Source organism: Pelophylax lessonae (assembly GCF_965119305.1).
Source record: "Pelophylax lessonae genome assembly, chromosome: 13".
Lineage (NCBI taxonomy): Eukaryota > Metazoa > Chordata > Amphibia > Anura > Ranidae > Pelophylax > Pelophylax lessonae.
The window spans coordinates 174,422,644-174,445,919 of NC_138780.1; the positions used below are offsets into that span (position 1 = coordinate 174,422,644).

The 23,276-nt window shown below is 45.6% G+C and overlaps 1 protein-coding gene across 1 annotated transcript in view; it reads right to left on the reverse strand.

Annotated features, from left to right (window-relative positions):
• NID2 (nidogen 2) overlaps nt 1-23,276 on the reverse strand; it is a 129,917-nt gene that overhangs the window by 43,347 nt on the left and 63,294 nt on the right. Inside the window, exons 9-11 of the mRNA XM_082242648.1 lie at nt 16,932-17,078; nt 14,920-15,048; nt 9,649-9,789 (exon numbers count right to left, since the gene is read on the reverse strand). Coding sequence (XP_082098774.1) covers nt 9,649-9,789; nt 14,920-15,048; nt 16,932-17,078 — 417 coding nt within the window. The remainder of the gene's footprint in view (nt 1-9,648; nt 9,790-14,919; nt 15,049-16,931; nt 17,079-23,276) is intronic.

Genomic DNA, 23,276 nt, shown 5'->3' on the forward strand with positions numbered 1-23,276 from the left:
TGCCTTTGTTTAACTGACAATTTCGCGGTCGTGCTATGCTGTACCTGAATACAATTGATGTCCTTTTTTTTCCCCCCACAAACAGAGCTTTCTTTTGGTGGTATTTGATCACCTGTGCGATTTTTATTTTTTGCGCTATAAACAAAAAAGGAGCGACAATTCTGGGGAAAAAAAAAAACAATATTTTTCACATTCTGCTGTAGAACATTCCCAAAAAAATAATTAAAGAAATCAAATTTTTTCATCCTTTTAGGCCAATTTGTATTCTGCTAAATAAAAAAAACGGAATAAGTGCATTTTGATTGGTTTGCGCAAAAGTTATCGCGTCTACAATCTAGGGAAAAGATTTATGTCATTTCTATTTTTTTTTACTAGTAATGTTGGCGATCTGCGATTTTTAGCGGGACTGCGACATTGTGGCAGACAGATCGGACCCCTAACTGACATTTTTGACACTTTTGGGGGGGACCAGTGACATTACTACAGTAATCAGTGCTAAAAATATGCACTGTTACTGTAATAATGACACTGGCAGGGAAGGGGTTAACCCAGTGATGATCAAAGGGTTAAATGTGAACCTAGGGGAGTGTTTTCTAACTGTATGGATGAGGGGCTTGTGAAATGATCTTAGAGACTTGTGATCCTATATGGAAGGATCACAGGCGCTCTGTGATCATTCCAGAGAGAAAAACGGTCTGCTGTGTCTGCAGCGGAGAGCGACTGTGGGTGGGCATCGGTGCCGCCGGTCCTGTGGATCGGGATCCCCGCTGCCTAGTGGGGGCGGGCGCTCGCCCCCAGGATCGCTCCCACGAATTGACATACCCATATGTCGATTCGCGCAGCTGAGTCAGCCGCAGTATATTTGCGGCAGGCAGTCGGCAAGCGGTTAAAATGTTTGGATCTAAGAGGGACAGTCATACACAAGCCAGAAATTTGTAGGGATACATAGATTATACAATGAAAAGAGTGAAGTTCGGTGTGGCACCATTTTGCAAAAGGGTCGGGGACTTCTTTGTCGCATTTCTGGCGTGTAGCCCATTGAAATGAATGGACTGCCTTATACTCGATGCATGGAAATGCGCGCATGCTCTGTCACATCTATATGGTGTGAGCAGAGCCTAAATCTCCCCTGCAGGGACACAGACCGTATCCTTTCCTCAATCTATTCAAAACAAAAACTTTTGGGCTTTATTTACACTTTAAACACCATTGGGACCCTTTCACATGGGCTGGAGCAATCGGGTCCGCCTGTCAGTTTTTTAGGCGGACCGGATCTAAGCATCCATTGCCCTCTATGAAGCGGTGGATATCAATGTGTCCGTTGACACGCTCCAACGTCCGATCCGTCAAAAACAGACGGGTAAGGATTGTTCCCCATCCGTCCGTCGGATCAGATGACAGGCGGATGGAAACGGACAGGTGGTCCGTTTACATCTGACCGCCCATAAAGGAAAGTGGGCTGTGTCTGTGTCTGCTCTGCATCAGCCAAGCATACACGAACCTGTTATCTGCCTGCTCAGCAGAGAGATCCCCCGCTGAGTAGGCGAAACCGCTGGAGGACTCCGCCAGTGTGAAAGGGGCCTTAGAGTGTATGCATTGTCATTTTTTTAAAGTTTAAAATAGGGTAGAAAAGGGGTAAAAATGGATTTTTGTAAGATCTTACCGTAAAATCCTTTTCTCTTAAGCTCATTGACAGACGTAGTCTTCTTGATTCTCAAGAGCTGGGTTATGTTGTCTCCGCAGGAGTAGGACTAGGCAGAAAGACAAAACGTTCTGGCTCCACCTTAGGGGCAGTCCCTGAGGGTATATCCTCCCTCTCTCTGCTACAGGGAATCAGTTCTGTTTTAAAGCAGTACAGAGAATTTAACCCAACCCAACTCAATGATAGAGGGGCGGGTACTACGTCTGTCAATGAGCTTAAGAGAAAAGGATTTTACGGTAAGATCTTACAAAAATCCATTTTTCTCTATCGCTCATTGACAGACGTAGTCTTCTTGATTCTCAAGAGCTGGGACATCCAGAAGCAGTGCCACAAAATGAGGGGTGGGATTGACAGAATCAAAATCCAATCTAGAAGGCCCAACCGGAGCCAACCAGAAGTATCAAAGGACTCATCGAGTAAACAGATGAGACCTACCCCACAAATCCTCGAGGTAGACCAACAGTCTCCTCAAACAGTGGCCTGCAGGAACCTTGCAGCCAGAAGAGGCATCTGACGATGCCATCACATAAACCTTATACAATATTGTAAAGGTATGAACCGACTAAACAGTCGCCTTGAAAACCTGAACCACTGACGCCTGATGGCGGAAGGTCCAGGAAACTCTAAGCGCCCGAGTAAAATGCGCCTTAACAGGGAACGGGGGATCCCGACCCTTAGATAAAATAAGCCTATACCACCGTCTGTCTGATCCATCTAAAGATGGTCGCAGCAGAACAGGCAACCCCTTCTTAGGGCCATCCGTGATCACAAACAGTGAATCCGTCTTACAAATTGAATCCGTAGTATTCAAGTATATCCTGATCGCCCGAACTACATCCACAGAATGCCATGCAAATTCTCGAGGATGATTGGGCTAAGGACATAGGAAGGACAATACACTGTCCTTATTCAATGAAACTTTGAAACCACCTTAGAAGGAAGGATGGATTCGGATGAAGAACAACCTTATCCCTATGAACCACCAGATCTGGGGAACAACAGGATAATGCAGCCAGTTCTGACACCCTGCGTGCAGAAGTGATAGCCACCAAGAAGACCACCTTCTGGGATAAAGTAGGCAAGGGAATCTCCCTGATATTTTCAAAGGGAGGTGTCTGAAGAACCGACAGCACCAAATTAAGATCCCAGGATGGTAACGGCGCGTGCACTGGCAGAGCCAGGTGTCGCACCCCCTGGATGAAATTCCGCACCAAGGAATGAGTAGACAAAAGCTTCTGAAAGAAGATAGCAAATGCTGAAACCAGACCCTTGATAACACTCAAGGCCAGCTTCTGCTCAACTCCCTGTTGCAGAAAGCCAATATTCGGACTACCGAATAAAGATGTAGATGGAACCCAAGGGATTCACATCACACAATATAAGACTTCCATGTACGATGATAATCTTTCTGGAAGTCGCTTTCCTTGTTTTAACTAGAGTAGGAATAACTGAAGCTGACAATCCCTTGTCCTTCAGCACCTGGGTCTCAATAACCAGGCCGTTTAAAACCAGCGATTGTAAAGCAGGATGGAAGATCGGTCCCTGAGACAGTAGATCCTCCCTGAGAGGAAGTCTCCACGGGACGTCCGCCATCAGTCTGACCAAGTCGGCGTAACAAGCTCGACGAGGCCAGTCCGGAGCTGCCAGGATTACTGGAATCCCTTCCTCCTCTATCTTGCGAAGAAGTCTTGGCAGTAACCCAAGAGGAGGGAAGGCATACATTAGCTGGTATTGCCCCCACGGGGCGATCAGTGCGTCTGCGGTTTCTGCTAGAGGATCGCAGGAGCGAGCCACGAATCTCTGAACTTTCCTGTTGAATCGAGATGCCAACAGATCCATATCCGGGGTGCCCCATCGTAGGCACAACTGGTGGAAAACTTCTGGATGGAGGGACCATTCCCCCTGATCCAGAGTCTGACGGCTGAGATAATCTGCCTGCCAATTCTCCACCCCCGGAATGAACACCGCAGAGATTGCTGGAACAAATCGTTCCGCCCAGCGAAGAATGCAAGCCACTTCTTTGGCCGCTCGGACACTCTTGGTGCCCCCCTGGTGATTGACATAAGCCACGGCCGTGGCGTTGTCCGACTGGATCCGAACCGGGCTGCCCTGGAGCTGCTCGGTCCAGTGAATCAGACAAAGTCTGATCGCTCTCAGTTCCAATACATTTATCGGTAACCTGGATTCTTCCGGGGACCAAAGTCCCTGGACAGATAACTGACCGAGAATTCCTCCCCATCCGGATAGACTGGCATCCGTGGTCACTGTCGTCCAATATATTGGCAGAAATGACTTTCCCTGGCTGAGCATCGGAGACCGAAGCCACCAGACCAGAGACTCTCTGGTCTGTTTGCTCAATCGGATCTGATTGTCCAGGGATTCCGGATTCCGATTCCATCTGAGAGGAATCTCTTGCTGAAGAATTCGGGTATGGGACTGGGCAAATGGGACTGCTTCGAAGGAAGCCACCATCAACCCCAGACCCCTCATGCAAGTCCGAAGGGAAGACCAGCTGTTGGTGGACTGCTGATTGAATCTTTCGGAGTTTCCCTACCGGAAGAAACACTCTTGTCCTGACTGTGTCTAGAATTAGACCCAGATATTCGAGCCTCTGGGTGGGAACCAGAAATGACTTTTGCTGGTTCACCAGCCACCCGAATTCCTGTAAAGAAATCATAGTAATTTCTATGTTTTGTAGCAAGGTCTGAGGAGACTCTGCATGAAGCAGAAGATCGTCTAGGTAACCTAGAATCGATATGCCTCTTTGGCGCAGAAGTGCCAACATTGGGGCCAACACCTTCGTGAAGACCCGCGGAGCCGTGGCGAGACCGAAAGGTAACGCCACAAACTGATAGTGGTTTTCTTCTACGGAAAAACGTAGAAACCGCTGATGTCCTGCGAAAATGGGAATGTGAAGATATGCGTCCTAGATGTCTATGGACGCTAGGACATCCCCTGGATGCAGAAAGGCTGCTACTGTGCGAATGGACTCCATTCTGAATCTTCTTATGTAGACAAAAGAATTGAGTGCCCTTAAGTCCAGAATTGGACGCACTTTGCCCTCTTTCCTGGGTATTGTAAATAGGTTTGAATAAAACCCCCTGAAAGCGTTCTGTCCAAGGAACGTGGACTACCACTCCTTGTTGTAGTAAATCTGTGACTGCTCTCCACAGATCGTCTAAACGATCCGGGGATAGTCGGCTATTGGAAGGGAAGAATCGCGCCGGTGGGAGAGATCGAAACTCGATCTTGTACCCTGACCTTATGACTTCGCAAACCCATCTGTCCGGGATTCTGGAAAGCCATGGATCCGGGAACCGGCGAAGACGTCCCCCCACCCCAGTTATGGGTGGGGGGCGCACCTTCAGGCTTTGGACGGTTTATCTTCAGGTCTAGAGGGGGCGGGCTTTTGCTTGCCCGACCAACGACCCCTGACGCCTCCTGCAGGAGCTTTGGAGGACTTAATTTTTTCACCCGCGGGACGAAAAAAAAAACCTCTTGTGAGCAGAAAAAGAAGGCCCTCGTCTTTGACGAGTTCCTTTACCTTTAAAATTTTGCGGTAAAAAGGTGCTCTTTCCACCCGTGAGATCCTTAATGATCTCATCTAAGTTGGCTCCAAATAGACGCTCTCCTAAAAAGGGGATATTAGCCAATGCTTTTTTGGAACCTTGGTCGGCTAACCAACCTTTTAGCCACAGTGTACGCCTGAGAACCACTGCTGAGACAGATGCTCGCGCCAATCATGAAGTGGCGTCTAACGCCGCATCACACACAAACTGTAACCCCTGTATCATTTGTTCCAACAAATCTGATACCGCCTGAGGGACTTCTTCTAAGTCCCGGCGTAACCACTTGGTCCATACAGTTACAGCCTGCGAAACCAGACCAATAGCAATTATTGGTCTGAAAGCTGATCCAATCAAGGAAAACATGGTGCGAGACATAGCTTCTATCTTGCGATCCACTGGATCTTTAAAAGACGGAGCGTCTTCTAGAGGAATAACCGTGGCTTTATTCAATCTAGCAATTGGTGAATCCACCACAGGTGGTTCTGTCCATTTCTTAATGAGGGTTTCCTCAAACGGATAACGCCTGTTAATGCTTTTAGAAATAGTAGAAATGCGTTTTGGCAGACTCCATTCTTCTTTGATTGGATTGCCAAAACATTTGGGCAATGGAAAAAACCTTCGCCACTAGATGCGTTTTTAGTCCCAAAAGGGATTTCAGTTTCAGCTATTTCTGACGGAATACCCTGTAATCTTAAGGTCTCTTGAACAGATACCATGAGTGCGTTTACCAACGCTTCCTCTCTGGCTATGGCTGATGCCGAAACATCCTCCTCACTGTCTGAAAAGACAGTACACGAGACACCAATACCAGATGAAGTACCTGCAACTGCAGAAATAGGCTCAGAGTCTGAATCCGAGGTTTCAGATAATAAGGGGTTAGGCGGGGGTCGCTTACTTGCTCCCTGTCCCTGACAAGCCACTTCCACCCGGGACACAAGCTTCCATAATAGCGGACAATGATTTAATCGTCAGTGGGGTGCTGGAGGATCCCGCAGACCCCTCGAGGGGATCCGGAGGAGATACATGAGTGGCAGGGTCCATGATAATTCAGGACATCTTTGCCAGAAAACACAAAAAAACTTTTTTTTTTTTTTTTTTTTTTTAAATAAAAAATACCTCTTTTTTTTTTTTTTTTTTTTTTTAATTTTTTTTTTTTTTTTTATGTGTCTCCCCCTAGCGCAATAGCGCCCCTCAGAGTACCTGCTTCTCGATCCCACAGAGAGAGAGAGGGACCCCCAAGGCTCACCAACCGATGCAGTGAAGTTTCCAACCAACTGCAGTCAGCGTCTGTCTTTACAGACTGGAAGGAGCTGTTGCTTTTTCCCGGGTAGAAGGACGTGGCTCCGCCCCCTGTGTACGCCTTCCGGCGTTCCCAGCTCTCCACGAGGTAGCTGGGCTCATGAAACATGGCCGCCCCCATATAGGAGACATTAGACTCCAAAAACATGGCGGCCGGCGTGACCTGAGGACATGCATGCACCTGGTCTACGGCAAAATGGCGGCGGACCGCCGAAATCGTTTTTCCCAGCACATCCACCTGCATCTCTGCTGAGTGGCGATTGATAGATCTACAGGAGATACACTACAAATAAGGTAGGATTATACCTCCTATGTCTGCTGTAATGCTACAGTCTGCTGGGTAGAGTGTTAGCTCTCAAACCAAGTCCACTTCCCACAAACACATACTGTATTTACAAGGGGGACTTTTAGTGTCAGATATATACTGACCATGTATGGAGGGGCCCATAATTCATACTGCCTCATAACGAGGAAAGAAAAAAGGGAACGTTTACTCACCATACCGAACCGACAGGCACCCTCTCTTCACAATACCCTCTTCACCGGGGTGGGGGTTTGTGGACCACTCCGGACGCCTCGACTCTCTGGTTCCTGGCGTCCAAGCGAGACTTTTAACTCGCAAGGTCAGTCCCTCCACTGGGACTCCGTCGCGGCCGACCCAGCGCGGAGCTCTGGTCTGCACGCGCTCGTAGGCAGAAACCGGGGTGACCACTGGATCTCAACATCCAGCCCGTCGCCCGGCCCCGCATACTTACTTGAATGTGTCGCGGCCGACCAAGCGCAATGCCTGGTCTGCACGCGCTCGTAGGCCGGCTGGGGTGACCACTAGTGTCGCCCAGTCCGGCGTTTTTTGCTTGAAGATCTCACAGGAAAAACACTGGAGAAAAAACTACCTAAAAAATATTTCTTCTAAAGAAAAAATCTTGCCAGGACCAAAAAGATCCCAGCAAGGAGCTTAGGTCCTTACTCCTGACTAGACAGAAAAAAACTGATTCCCTGTAGCAGAGAGACGGAGGATATACCCTCAGGGACTGCCCCTAAGGTGGAGCCAGAACGTTTTGTCTTTCTGCCTAGTCCTACTCCTGCGGAGACAACATAACCCAGCTCTTGAGAATCAAGAAGACTACGTCTGTCAATGAGCGATAGAGAAAATTCCTGTTGGGATCTTTTTTTATTATCCTGAGTACCATTGGGGGAAACTCCCCTTTACTTCTGTTCCACGGATGCAACAGGAAGAGGAAATTTCCCAAAGTGAGCTGAATTCCAATTTTGGAAAGTTATCCCTATTGGATGATTGTCCCTACAAAATTACATTTCCCCTCACTTTTTTTTTCAATGACAATGATCACCAGTATAAATACACTATATTGTCAAAAGTATTGGGACGCCTGCCTTTACACACACATGAAATTTAATGGCATACCAGTCTTAGTCCGTAGGGTTTAATATTGAGTTGGCCCATCCTTTGCAGCTATAACAGCTTCAACTCTTCTGGGAAGGCTGTCCACAAGGTTTAGGAGTGCGTCTATGGGAATGTTTGACCATTCTTCCAGAAGTGCATTTGTGAGGTCAGGCACTGATGTTGGGTGAGAAAGCCTAGCCTGGTTTCCGCTCCTATTATGCCCGGTATCAGAATAATTTCACAAAAGTCCCAACAGTTAAAATGAACATGTTCTTGGGCTGTGGACATTTAAGTACAGGCGGTTCCCGGGCTACAAATATCCGACTTACAAACGACTCCTACTTACAAACGGAGGGAGACAACAGGAAATGAGGCGAAATCTACCCTTAGGAAGGGAAATTCACTCCTCTAAGAGTTCTCATGGGAAAAAAGGTGTCTCCACTGAAGCTTTATCACTAATTCTTGTTTCCACAACAACAACACATTTTCTTACTTCTATATCAACAAAGAGTAAATGAGCTTTAAAACAAGCCCTAACTGACCTATGTAGTCACAGGCACCGTGGAGCAATTCATCCTCGAAGTTGACAGAAGAAGCATTAAAGTCATTCTTTTATTAGCTCAGCGCACCCTGCTCACCCCTACTAGAGATCCTGTTCTGTATTTCTATTAGAGATTATAAGGCTAAAAGCTAGAAGGGGGATGGGGGTTATCTAAGCTGCTAAGTCAATGCTGGGCAGGGACAGTAGGGTATAACAAGTTGCTGAGTCAATGCTAGGAGTGGGAGCAGGGTGAGCTTGTCTGGGAAGGGGGGTTGGGTGAACAAATTTGCAGAGTCAATGCTGGGGGATGGGGGGTGGAGCAAGGTCAGCTGAGCTGTTAAGAATGACTTCAGTGCTCTGCTGTGAATAAATTGCTGTGAACAAAGAATTGCTCCACAGTGCATGCAGTTACAGAGATCAGTGAGGGCATGTTTTAAAGCTCAGAATATGGAAAAAATTGGAAGGCAGGCTTAAAGCGGTAGTAAAGTATTTTTCACCTACAGGTACGCTTATAATAAAGCTTACTTGTAGGTAAAATAAATATCTCCTGAAACGTTCACCATTTAGGACAGGGATCCTCAAACTGCGGCCCTCCAGCTGTTGCGGAACTACACAGCCCATGAGGCATTGTAAAACTCTGACATGCACAGACATGACGGGAATTGTAGTTCCCGAACAACTGGAGGGCCATAGTTTGAAGACCCCTGGTTTAGGAGATATTTTCTCTTTTGGCAGCCGGGGATGTCACCGGCGCATGCGCTCTGAAGGAACTTAATACCTGTACCTCAAGAGCGCTGTGCTGCGCCTGGAACTACTGTGCGCATGCGCCGGAGGGATGTAAATCGCAGCTCAGCCATCCAAGCTGCTGGAGCCCGTGAACCCGGAAGGAAGCCCGGGTGAAGGTGGAAACCCAGTCAGCGGTGACAGAGCACCGCTGGGGGGCTTTATTCTAAGGTAAGGCTTTAATAATGTGCTAGTATGCACATTACCAGTATGGAGATGTTTACTGCAGTCAGCCCCTCCGTTTAATAGGAGACTGGCTCTAAAGTGTTGCAGCCCGATTATAGTAACCTTAATTGTACAATGATTTCATAAACCGAGCAGAGAAGAAAGCGAAGAAGTAATGTCCTCTTACCGATACAGCTCTGTCCAGTCCTGGTGTACCCGGGGAAACATTCACATGTAAAGACTCCATCTCCACGGGGGACACACTGAGATGTGGATAGGTCACAGGTGTGTGTCCCGTCCTCACAAGGATTCCCAAATGAACTGCCCACTGGACAAAGAAAAAAGACAAAATAATAAGAAAAGGACATAAAACATCTTTTTTTTTTGTTTTTTTTGTGGTGGATTAGAATGTCTGTCTGGTTTTTATTTTTGTCTGTGTGCCCACTGGGGAGATTAACCCTCTGGGCTGTGGTGTAACAATAGATTATAAATCCAAAAAGAAGCTGAGCTGAATGAACACTATTTTAGCGCAAAACAGATCACATCTGTGTAATCTGTAATCCAACGACATGCTTGCTTGTCTGACCAGACCAGCACCGTCCAAGACCGTGTACTTCTAAAAAGGAGTTGAAATTGAAGCGCCACACCACTGCAAAGAGGACCAGATACAACTTTATTCAATTAAAGGTTAGGGGTACGGGTGCTACCGCTGCCACTCTTTCTACGGGAAACTGGCAATGAAGCCTTTTGGCTTCACAGCCAGTTCCCTACTGCGCACGTGCGAAGCGCGCTGCGCATTCTCATAGGCACGGCGGCGGGGGAAGGAGGACAGAACTTCCGGTGGACGGCGCCCCGGCGCTGTCTCCCAAAAGTGGGGAAGGGTACCTGTCAAAACAGGTACCTGTCCGAAAGGGGCACTAGAGAGAAGTTCCTCAAACGATGGCACTACTGGCATGAGTTCAGTTTTTCCGCAGAATACAAAGATTTGATCGCCTAGATTGGTACCGGTAGACCGGTTGGCCATCTCCCCCCCCCCTCACTACCCTTCTCTCACCTCTCCCCCCCCCCCCTTTTTTTTTCTTTTCCTCTCTCTTACCTTTCCCCCTCCAATGCTCTGCAATTCTACCAATTCTACCCTACTTCTGGAAAATGTCCTTCCCCCCGGGCATACGTACGCTAGTTACTTCTCGACGACTGCGGGAGGGTCGGGCCACCCGGATTGTTCCTCTCTATCTCCGTATGCCGGCCATTTGATAGAAGCCGGTAGGGACTGAGACCTTTCCGGGGGGCGGATGCCCCGCAGATCTCTTTTGACTCCTCATATATTGTTTATCACTGTGAGATCATATGTCCTAAAGTTTGTTTTTGCTTCAGGATTTGTTATCTGTTTATCTAATGTGTTTGGACAAATACCATTGCTCTTAAGTCCCAGTTCACACTACCGCAACTTGTCAGGCGACTTGGTTGCCTGACAAGTCGTGCTCCATTCTGTGCTATGGGAACCGTTCTAATAGGAGCAACTGAAGTCGCTCCGACTTAGTGCGTGAACTACTTTGAAGTTGCTGCAACTTTAAGTTGCGCATATATGAATGGTTATCATTGGAAAACATGGGGAACGACATGCCGTGCAACTCTGATGTCCAAAGTTGCATGACAAGTTGCACAAGTGTGAAAATTACCTTAGAAAAAGGTTCCTGTACTACTTTTGACAGAAGTCGGATCGACTTGCATTGACTTCCATTATGTGAAGTCCGTGCAAGTCGCGGTGCACGGCGACTTCACTAGTTGCCCCCGAAGTCGTGTCGCCATAGTGTGAACCGACTCTTAATGTATGCCTATTCCTTTTTCAATAAATATTGAATTTATAAAAAAAAAAAAAAAAAAAAAAAAACGGTACCCGTTCCTCCCTCGCTCCTGAAAGGTGCCAAATGTGGCACCGGAGGGGGGAGGAAGCAAATGAGCGGAAAATCCACTTTTGGGTGGAACTCCGCTTTAAGTGGACAATTGGAGTGTGCTTCTGGTTTAGTGTCCGGTTGGGCACTAGAGCTGTTGTTGAACGTATATGTTTTTCTTGATGTGTATGTATCAAGCATGTGTATGTTCAATAGGCTCTGTTTTGTACCAAAATTTTCTTTTTTCAAAATACAAAAAAAAAAAAAAGAAGTGCAAAACGTGAATTACGGCAAAAGTTCACTAAAAAAGCACTATGCTTTTCTGCAGCTTCTACATTGAATTCTATTGAACCAAGAAAGCAAAAAAAGCGCACTGTTTTACATTTTAAAAAGTTCCTGACCCTTTCCAAAAATGCATTGATGTCAACGTGTTCCATAGGAATCCATGTTCAAAAAATGTGCTGCATTTCTGCATAAAGCATGAAAAAACGCAGTGGTGTGAACAATCATTTTACCATAACAATACTAGTAAAATAAACCTACGGGTCCACTTTCCTCAACCAAATTGTGTATTTGTCATTTACTAAATGTAAACTAATCATACTGGTGCCAGCGTTCAGCATGGACTGACAAAATGAGTGAAATTCTAATACAGATCAGTCCTGACTCTCCAGTCACTGTCCGGAGAGGAGATGAAGTGGGCCGAGGAGTGATTATGAATACATGAACACAGCACCAGCTTTGGACACACTGCAGTATTTACACAGCGCCAGACACGCTGACAATGGCCGTTGACATAGCGATACATGATGGGATTAAACCGTCCACGCAGAAAGTGAAGAATGGAACAGTGAGAAAGAATGTGTGAGCAAAACAGCACGTAAGAGGAGGAAAAGCAGCCGGCGTGTACAAAATACTGCATGTAAATAACTTATGTAACTAATAAAGGCAGCAACACAGCCAATCAGATGCTGCCTTTTCCCACCCACCCTACTCTGCAAAACTGTATCCTGGAATCTAACAGGTCACCAAGGCCAAAACAGAGGCTTATACAGTAATAGGGGCCTTCATTACATTCTATTTATAAAAATAGCAATTTTTGTACTCACTGTAAAACCCTTTTCTTGTAGCTCACTGAGGAACACAGGAAGTCATTTGGGCAGAACAGTGGCTAAGTAGTTAGCACTTCTGCCGAGCAGCACTAGGGTCACCAAGGTCGTCTGTTCAAATCCCAAACATGGCACTACCTGCCTGGAAAATCTTTTTTTTTTGTGCATGAAAATTACTTAGAACCCCCAATTCATTCTACTCTTGACTGTCCTATGAGGCTGAAGGACCCCTGACCCTCTGTTTGGACAGTGTTGATTGGCCCTGTGTTAATCTCATTCACCCTCCCAAAAAAAACAAAACTCTCTAGCAATACACACCGAACTGAGCATGTGCCCCTAAGGCTCTGTATTATCTGAATAGGAATGGTTTGGGACCCCACCTGCCCGATCCCGCCAGAAAGCAGACACTGCACACGGCTAATCATAGGCAGTGAGACATTTCCCGATCCGCAGCTGCACAGATCGGCCTGTGATTAGCCATGTGCAGTGTTAGCTTACTGGCGGGAATCGAGCAGGTGGGGTCCCGCACACGCCCACACCCATCTCTAACTATCAGAAGATGGATTGGGGACTGTGGAAGAAAGGGAGGATCAGAGAAGACAGGATTAAACAGCCTTTTTACACAATGTGGAGGATTAACCCCTTAGGTTCCACAGAGAGTATAACAAGCATGCTTTTGTTGTAGAATTTCATATTAACCCATGTATTTCATATTATTCATATTAATTTGCATTTGTTATTAATATAATGATTATTATTATCATAGTAGTAGTGGAATTATTATTCACTATTAAAGCAATAGTTATTAGTCTTTATTAATGTTTACTAAATTATTTCATAATTTAGAAAGGGATATCTAAAAAATCTGATCTCTAGATGACCTCTCTATTTTTTATAAGACAGTCACGAGTTTACAGAGTGAAAGTTTACTAGAATAAAGGTCAGACAGTTTCAGACATTGGTGTCTGAACTGCAGATGTCCATTATTTTTTTATTTATGATAATTACAATGACTTAGGTTTTGCCAACCAATCATATTGTACCACATGTAATTCTATGGTCAAAAATTGTTATAAGAAGGCTTGCATGCCTTTCTTTGTTTGAACAAATAAGGAATTTGTTCCCAGCTGCAGCTGTTGTTTTTAACCACTTGCCGACTGCCGACAGTATTCCTACTGTGGCAGTGCGGCTCCCCTGGGTCCAGCGACGTAGACCTACTAGTGTTTAGACACACAGGGAGTCGGGCCGGAGGAGGAGAGGTGGCGATTTCCGCCTCTCTTCCCCGATCGTCGGGGAAAGTGTGAGAAGACCTGCCTGCTTATGTAAATAAAGCAGGCGGATCTTCTTAGTGACAGACAGGAGGAGATCACAGGATTCAGCATAGCCCCCCCCACACACGTCAGTAAGCATGAGGCATATATTTAACCCTTTGATCACCCATAGGGTTAACCCCTTCCTGCCAGTGTCATTATTACAGTAACAGTGCATATTTATAGCACTGATTACTGTAGTAATGTCACTGGTCCCCCCAAAAGTGTCAAAAATGTCAGTTAGGGGTCCGATCTGTCCTCCGCAATGTCGCAGTCCTGCAAAAAATCGCAGATCGCCGCCATTACTAGTAAAAAAAAAAAAACACAATAAAAATGACATAAATCTTTCCCGTAGTTAGTAAACGTGATAACTTTTGCGCAAACCAATCAAAATACGCTTATTGCGATTGTTTTTACCAAAAATATGTAGCAGAAAACAAATTGGCCTAAAATGTTAAAAAATTTTGATTTTTACATTTTTTTTTTTGGGAATGTTATTATAGCAGAATGTGAAAAATATAGTTTTTTTTTTTCAAAATTGTCCCTATTTGTTTGCTTATAGCGCAAAAATTAAAAAATCGCACAGTTGATCAAATACCACCAAATGAAAGCTCTATTTGTGGGAAAAAAAGGACGTCAAGTTTATTTGAGTACAGCGTCGCACAACCGCGCAATTGTCCGTTAAAGTAACGCAAGGCCGAATAGCAAAATAGGGCCTGGTCAGGAAGGGGGTCAAATCTTCGGGTCTTAAAGTGGTTAAACCTCCCTTCTTTTTTGGAAATGTATTGCCTGGTCTTTTGTTACTTTTCTACATCACTTTACTGCATATACAGACTGGTTTTACTGTTGTGGGTTTAGTAACACTTTAACACCTGGAATATTCAAAAAAAGTCCCAAAAAAGAGGAGTGGGAAAAATAAGCCAACCCTCAGTGAGCACAGGGGACCCAACCACTGTGCCTCCAGTTGGACCTCCGGCACTGGCATCAGCAGATGGTAAAACTTTTGCATGATAAAATTTGGTGCTCACGTTTAGCAGATTACAACAGTCATCTTTCAGGGTACACTTTAACCAGAGTATTCAACATGCAGTTACACACAATGCCTTACAAGTATTACATCGCAATAACACAGGAACGCGCTACTTACATATACAGCTACGGCCATCTGCGGAGAACACGTAGCCAGGCTGGCACTCACACCTGAAGCTTCCAGGCAGGTTCACACAGTGGGTGTTCTGTCCACAGTTTTCAAGCTGTTCCTCACATTCGTCAATGTCTGGAAAAATAAAATACATATACACATTAGAGCCTGGGGGGGTCTCTTTGCCATTTTCTGATTCCTGTGCCCCCTACTGCATGCTGTGGCTCCATCTTCCGACCCCTACAGGACTCAGCAGTGATGTAGTGAATGGAGGACAGAACGAGCATGCAGCGGCAGACACGGGGGCAGACACGGTATCCAGCACTTCTGGAAGTGTCCAATATCAGAGAAACTCATGGAGGCTGCAAAACTGGAATAGAGGGGAGGTAGGATCCATGGCCCCGTGCATATAAAAGCCCTCCCCCCGTGGGGGAAATCTATCTGTATTTTTTTTTTTTTTATCGCTTACGGTAAAGACATAAAACCTTGGTCGAGTTTATCATTCCTGTCTGTGTCACCTTGTCCGACCTAGACACACATGGTGTCACTGGAACAGGAAGTGAGGAGATAACTTCCTAATTGGGCCACAGACAACAATATAAATTTGATCGGAACTGCCTGATGTGTGTAAGGTAGCACTGGACCCATAAAAGTGAAAATTGGTTCTGATGGATATTGTAAGGAGTGTTTTCCGCCAGCCTGCTCGTTTACATGGTTCAAATCTCGTCTGGTCACTGCTGAACCTGCTGAGATTTGAACTGTCTATGGCCGGGTATTCTGACAGAACACCGGCTTAACTTCTTGTTGTGTCTCCAGGAACAAGAAGTTGCAGGACAGGAAGTGGAGGAAGATCTCCCCACCAGGAGACAAAAAGCAAAAAGTAATACATTGGAGACTTTAACACTTCCATATCCAAAACCAAGAAAAAAAAAGAAAAGAAAAAAAAAAGTGACGCAACACGTTGGGCGGAGCCAGCGACGTCACTTCCGGTGTCTCTTATTTTTGAATAGTAAGGTAAAGACATAACACGTTGGTCAAGTTTGTCATTCCTGTCTGTGTCACCTTGTCTGACCTAGACACACATGGTGTCACTGGAACAGGAAGCGAGGAGATAACTTTCTAATGGGGCCACAGACAACAATATAACTTTGACCAGAACTGCCTGATGTGTATGGTATGGTAGCACTGGACCCATAAAAGTGAAAATTCAAAGAAACAGATCCTTGATGAAATTATAGTGTAGGTGGACCCGGATCTGGTCCTATGCTGCCTCTCTGATAGCATCTAAGCAAGTGCTCGCCAAATGGTAAATTCAGGGAGGTGCACGAAGGAGCACCTGGTACAAAAGTTCATCTCACTTAAAGGGCTTTTTGAATCCTAGAAGTCACACATATGCAATGTCAGACATCGCATGTGATTCGTGGCGCACTGCTTTGCAAATCACATGTCTGTGTCAATAAATGCAGCAGTGTGACTCGGGAGCGAGCACGCACAAGTGGCCCCCATGGAAAGCGGCTTTCCGTGGGTGCACTGGATGGAGCGGAGGAGCCAGGAGCGCCGGCGGGGGACCTGAGAAGAGGTAAGCAATGAGAACGGACAGATGGTCCGTTCTCATCCGATTCCCCCATTGAGATGCATGGGGACCCGACAGCTCTGTCTCCGCACACAGCACATGGACAGAGCTGCCATCCTCCTGCTCAGTGGGGGATCGGCGGATCGATCCCCCGCTGAGAAAAACCGAGTCCGCCTCACGGACTCCCTGTGTGAAAGGGGCCTTAGACTTTAGAACCACTTCTTCGGGGCTTGAGCAGTCAATGTTAATAGAATCACAAAGGGATCAAGGTATAGTTAATGCTCTTAAGTTCTTAATCATTAAATGTTTCAAAAAGCCCTTTAAATGAGATGAACTTTGACTGGAGCTGGACTTTCAAAAAACATTAAAAAGCAAAACCCACCCGACTATACCACTGAAACCCAGCTACAGTTTATTAACCAGAGAAATGACATATTGAGCCTACCAGTGCAGTCTCGGCCGTCTCCCCGGTACCCGGATGCGCAGACACAAGTGTAATTCAATCCGGTCGCTGGCTGGCACTGGGCTTGGGTGTCACATTGATGGGTGCCATCAAAGCAGGGGTTAACTTGTACCTGTTGCTGGGAAGAATCTGGTGAGTAAGAAGAAACATTTTAAATCAGCACAGAATTTGAGATATTCAGCAAGCAGTTCACCAAATTTCAAAATAGTTAAAGTGGAACCCCAGCTGCAACCAAATTTTGTTCTCTTTTAAGGCCCATACACATGATCTGAAAAGTGTCTGAAAAATACCGCTTTCAAAGTAATCGTACGATAATCCCATCTTTAGTACACAGCTTTCGAGAGTCGATCGCGACAATTAATGCAAAATTATCCAATCGGACGAGCGCAAAAATTTTCTTCGTATGATACCAGATCATACGATTTTCATTTAATCAGTACAGCTCCTAGGATATGAAAGTGAGCGCTGGTGATAGATGAAAACAGCAGCGAGCGCCAAAAGGTGAATATATAACCTTCAAATAAATATGTAAATCTGTACAGCTGGCGTCCAAAAATACAATAAAATACAACTTATTACATTTATTCTGCCGTACGAGAATTTTTGTAACATTGGTAACCTTTATTATTTTTGATAGGAAATTAGCATCGTCCAATAATCTCATTATGTGTACCATGCATTAGAGTGGGGGGGGGGGGGGGGGTTATAACCTTTATTTGGCTTTTACTGTTAAAGTGACTACAATATCAAACCAGAAGACCGATCAACTTGTACCAAAAATCTTTTTATTAACCATTACCTGCCAGGCCCGGTGTCCCTTCAAAATAGATGATGCTGGATGTCCTCCAGCCAGGAAATGGGGTGCAGTCTATCTGACTTGTTACAGCTTCTATGCAGTCCTCATGCACATTGTAGCTCAAGAAAGCCGCTCCTACAGGCTTTTTTTGAGCTCTAATTTTTTCTGCCTGGAAATTCTCCTCCAAGTTAGTCAAGGGGTCCATGCAAACTATGGCTTCTTCAGGAGTTCACTGACAAGTCAGTGCGTGTGACCGGCGGCCCCGATGTCCGCCGGTCACACTACGATCGCTCCGGGGAAGGGAGAAAGGCAGAGCGGCTTATGTAAACAAGCCGCCCGTCATTCTCCCTGGTGTAAAAATGAAGATCAGACGGTTCTACTATGTAGGACTGTTGATCTTTGTTTTTACACCAATAGCCATGTCCCTATACAGTTAGAATCACGCCCCTAGGACACACTTAACCCCTCCCTCTCCAATACAGTTAACCCCTTCCCTGCCAGTGTCATTTTTGCAGCAACAGTGCATATTAATAGCACTGATTACTGTAGTAATGTCACTGGTAACCCCAAAAGTGTCAAAAATGTCAGTCAAGGGTCCGATCTGTCCGCCGCAATGTCGCAGTACCGGAAAAAAAAAAAAAAAAAATCGCAGATCGCCGCCATTACGCGTTAAAAAAAAAAAAAAAAAAACACCAAAAATGACAAAAATCTTTCCCTTTGTTAGTAAACGTGATAACTTTTGCGCAAACCAATCAAAATACGCTTTTTGCGATTTTTTTTACCAAACATATGTAGCATAAAACAAATTGGCCGAAAATGTTAAAAAATTTTGATTTTTACATTTTTTTTTTGGGGAATTTCATATAAAAAAATGTGAAAAATATTGTTATTTTTGCAAAATTGACGCTCTTTTTTTGTTTATAGCGCATGATCAAAAAAATCGCACAGGTGATCAAATACGACCAAAAGAAAGCTCTGTTTGTGGGAAAAAAAAAGGACATCAAATTCGTTTAGGTACAGCGTCGCACGACCGTGCAATTGTCCGTTAAAAATCACGCAGTAAAAAAATTGCAAAAAACCCCTGGTCTTTTAGCAGCCAAATCCTCCGGGGCTTAAGTGGTTAAACACGTCGGAGCGGCCGGGAACTTTTTTTTTTGTTGACTCGAGTATAAGCCGAGGGGGGCGTTTTCAGCACAAAAAAATGTGCTGAAAAACTCGGCTTATACTCGAGTATATACGGTAACCTTCTTCACTCACTCACCTAACTCAGAAAGTCCGTTCGATCGCTCTCAGCCTCCTCAAAGTCTCCAAATTATTATTATTATTTTTTTGCTGCTGTTAGAGAGTGGCTACATCCATTCTCTATGGTCCCAATGAATGTCGGAGCCTAGCCACCCTCTCTCTCGCACCCTTCATAAACTATGGGATGTGATGTATGGGACGAGCGCTGCCAATGTGCACTGCTTATTCCTAACAATGGGATGTGAGGGTGGAATGAGAGGTTCAGAAGCTCATGGAGGAAGTTACAAGGAGGCAGAAAAACACAGTAAGAAACAATTTCATGACAAGCAGATTACAGGGCCATTAAAGTGTTTGTTACCCCAACACTTCATATTCCTGATATGTGCCTGCTGTACCATGTACTTGTATGAGAAAGTCTCCTGTTCTCTTTGTATTGCTTCCTTTGTGTGAAATCCCTGGTGTTCCTGCCAGTTCCTCTGCTTTCCTATTAAAAACTGACCACACTAAGCAGGAGAGCAAACCGTGGTCAGTTCTCTAGCTATGTTGGGAACTCAGTGTAACCTTCTCCAGTGATCAGACTTGTCCTGATACATGCCTCTCTCCCCCCACCCCCGCACAGGCATTCGCTGAGAAGCTCAGTGTACAGCTGTTTCTCCTCATCCCAGCTCTTATGTAGCTGAGAACAGAGGGAATGTGATCACTTATTAAAAAAAAAAAAAAAGGAATTTATGTTTTTTTTTTTATATCTATACACAAATGTTTTGCCTTTTATTTCTATTTTTAGAAGGTGAGGGTTTACAATCACTTTAATTAGTGAAATGTGTGTGGAATAAAGATATTGTTTTGTGTCACTTTAAGAGGACCAGAAGCCGCTGGGTTCTGGTAATATTTATACACAGCGGTGGCCGGGATCCAGCGGAGTGGAAACTTGTAAGCGGATCATTTATGTGAGAACGACTTAACAAAATAAGAAGATTTTATGGTTAGGAGGCGGTGCTCAGTGTCTTGTTGGTTTTATTTTATTTAAAGTGATAAAGTCTCTTTCTTTAAAAAAAAAAAAAATATATCAAACCTGTTATACCCACCTACTCTGTGCAGTTGGTTTTGCACAGAGCAGCCCCAATCCTCCTCTTCTTGGGTCCCCTGCCGGCGCTCCTGGCCCCTCCCTCCTGCCGAGTGCCCCCAGAGCAAATAACTTGCAATGGGGGCACCCGAGCAGCCCTGCTTCCAAGCCGTGACACTGAGTGTCCATTCACACACAGAGTGGTGGCTCACTCACTGCCCTCTCTCTCTCTCCTGAATGGCTCACTTTCTGTGACTGACAGCAGCGCTGGCCAACTGCTGTCTCAGCCAAAGAGAGTCCCCAGAGAGCCAAGGCTGTCGTGCACATCACTGGATCAAGATGGGGCTCAGGTAAGTATTAGGGGAGCTGCCAAGGCCCTCAGATGCACAGCACACAAACCGGCGGCGGAACCGTGAGTAGGCCGCGGGGTCTGTAGCGCGGCAATCTGGTCACCCAGAGACTGAGGGTAGCGGTGGGTAGCCCACAAAGTGTACCGTCGATGGGTGCAGAAATCTCCTTGGCACCGAGCACAGCTACGCGGATGGCACTGGATTGAGTGGTAGACGCGGCGGAGCTCTGGGACTACACGTCCAACGTGGATCACGTCCGGACACGCCCCCCTTTATTAAAGATTTGTCTGCGAGCCAGTTGCAGCCATCAAAAGAGCCACGTCTTGCTCGCGAGCCATAGGTTCCCTACCCCTGTCATGATATGTCTGGCATTCTGTGATGCTTCCTTTCTTAGGCTGGCCATGCAAGTTTGAATTTTCTTGAACAATTTTCCTTTACCTTAAAGGGGTTGTAAGGTTTATCTTAGTGCGTTCTATGCATTAGGATAAAAAAACATTCTGTGTGCAGCAGCCACCCTAACACTTACCTGAGGTCCTTCTTTGTCCAGTGATGTCCACGAGTGTTTTAGCCATCCAAGATTCTCCCTCCTGATTGGCTAAGACACAGCCATTGGCTGCCACTGCTGTCAAAGTCAGATAGCCAAACAGGAGAAAGAAGGGGTTGGACCGGGTCGGGGCTCCTTGTCTGAATGGACACAGGGAGCTGCGACTTGGCTCGGGTGCCCCCATAGCAAGCAGCTTGCTGTGGGGACACTGAACAGGAGGGAGGGCCCAGGATCACAGGACCCGAGAAGAGGAGGATCCAGGCTACTCTGTGCAAATCCACTGCAACAGAGCAGGTAAGTATGTTTTATTATTTTTATAGGAATAAAATGAGACTTTACAATCGCTTTAAACTATGTAGTGCAAGGGCGGCCTAATTGAATACAACTGAAAGTTGTTTAGCTGTGACCTCATATTATATGGCTTTTGGTAAATCTAAAAGGAAAATTGTACAAGGGTATTGAACGTGTATGGCCAGCCCTAGCCCCTGCCTGGGCAAATCGGGTGCTCATTTTGTTATATCTTGAATGCCGAATAAAAATGCTTGAACAGAAAAAAAAAATATATGTTTAATTATTTAGTATAATAATGAGCACAGAGCTGCATTAATTTGTGACTTTTATATCAGCTGGAAGTTTAGCTTTAAAATCTATTAACACTGAAACTTTACAAAGTGCCCCATGGAGAGCCTCATTGCATCTTTTTATGGGGCCCGCTGGCCCCTGGCCGTCTCCATCCCTGATCTTAATGAAGATTTTATGGCCACTCCACCCCCCCCAAAGGCTTTCATTTACTCCAGCCTTTGTCGCCTAAGACATTTCATTGCCTGCAGCAGCCCCCTGACCAAAGGCTCTGTTTGATTTTTACAAGCATGTAATTTGCCCTGACACTTCCTACACACTTTGTTCCTCTGACATTGTAAAAGGCGCGGCTATCAGCTCCTCTTTGTGTTGGCCTAATGAATGGAGGCACCCCTCTTCCAAGAGACTATATGGAGAAGATTAGGTTGCTTGACTTCCTGACCCAAATTACTCATGCCCTTACTGAGCAGAAAAGGGGCTTTGTTCCATGAAAAGAGGCAGAACAGGAGACCCTCCTCCGCCCGCTGCCAGCACACGAACACTAATAAAGCCAGGGAAGAGCCTGCTGGGACTGAAGGAATCCAAAAGAGGAAAAAAACATCCTAAATGATGGCACAGAGGCAAAAGGACATCAAACGCCTGCTTAAACCAATTACTGTGAAGAAAATTCCCCGGATGAAACAGAACCTGTAGAGTACTAAAGAGGTTCTCCACTTTTGGATAAAAAGAAGAAAAAAAACTTTTCACATGAGTGCCAGTAGATGAATGGATGACCCCAACATCACTGAGCATTCAGCCTATCCATTTACTAAAAACTGATGACATCACTGAGCATGCAGCCTATTCATTCACTAGAGACCAGTGACTCACAGAGAATGCAGCCTATACATTCATTAGAGACTGGTGACATCACGAAGAATGCAGCCTATCTATTTACTATAAACTGATGACATCACTGAGCATGCAGCCTATCAATTTACTATTAACTGATGACATCACTGAGCATGCAGCCTATCCATTCACTAGAGACTGGTGACATCACTGAGAATGCAGCCTATACATTCACTAGAGACCGGTGACATCACTGTGCATGCAGCCCAATCATTCACTAGAGACCAGTGACTCACAGAGAATGCAGCCTATACATTCAGTAGAGACCAGTGACATCACTGAGCATGCAGCCTATCCATTCATTAGAGACCGGTGACATCACTGAGAATGCAGCCTATCCATTCACTAGAGACCGATGACATCACTGAGCATGCAGCCTATCCATTCACTAGAGACCGGTGACATCACTGAGAATGCAGCCTATCCATTCACTAGAGACCGGTGACATCACTGAGCATGCAGCCTATCCATTCACTAGAGACCGGTGACATCGCTGAGAATGCAGCCCAACCATTCACTAGAGACCGGTGATGTCGCTGAGAATGCAGCCTATCCATTCACTAGAGACCAGTGACATCACAGAGAATGCAGCCTATCTATTCACTAGAGACATCACGAAGAATGCAGCCTATCTATTTACTATAAACTGATGACATCACTGAAAATGCAGCCTATCCATTCACTAGAGGCCGGTGACATCACTGAGAATGCAGCCTATCCATTCACTAGAGATCAGTGACATCACTGAGAATGCAGCCTATCCATTCACTAGAGACCGGTGACATCACTGAAAATGCAGCCTATCCATTCACTAGAGGCCGGTGACATCACTGAGAATGCAGCCTATCCATTCACTAGAGAT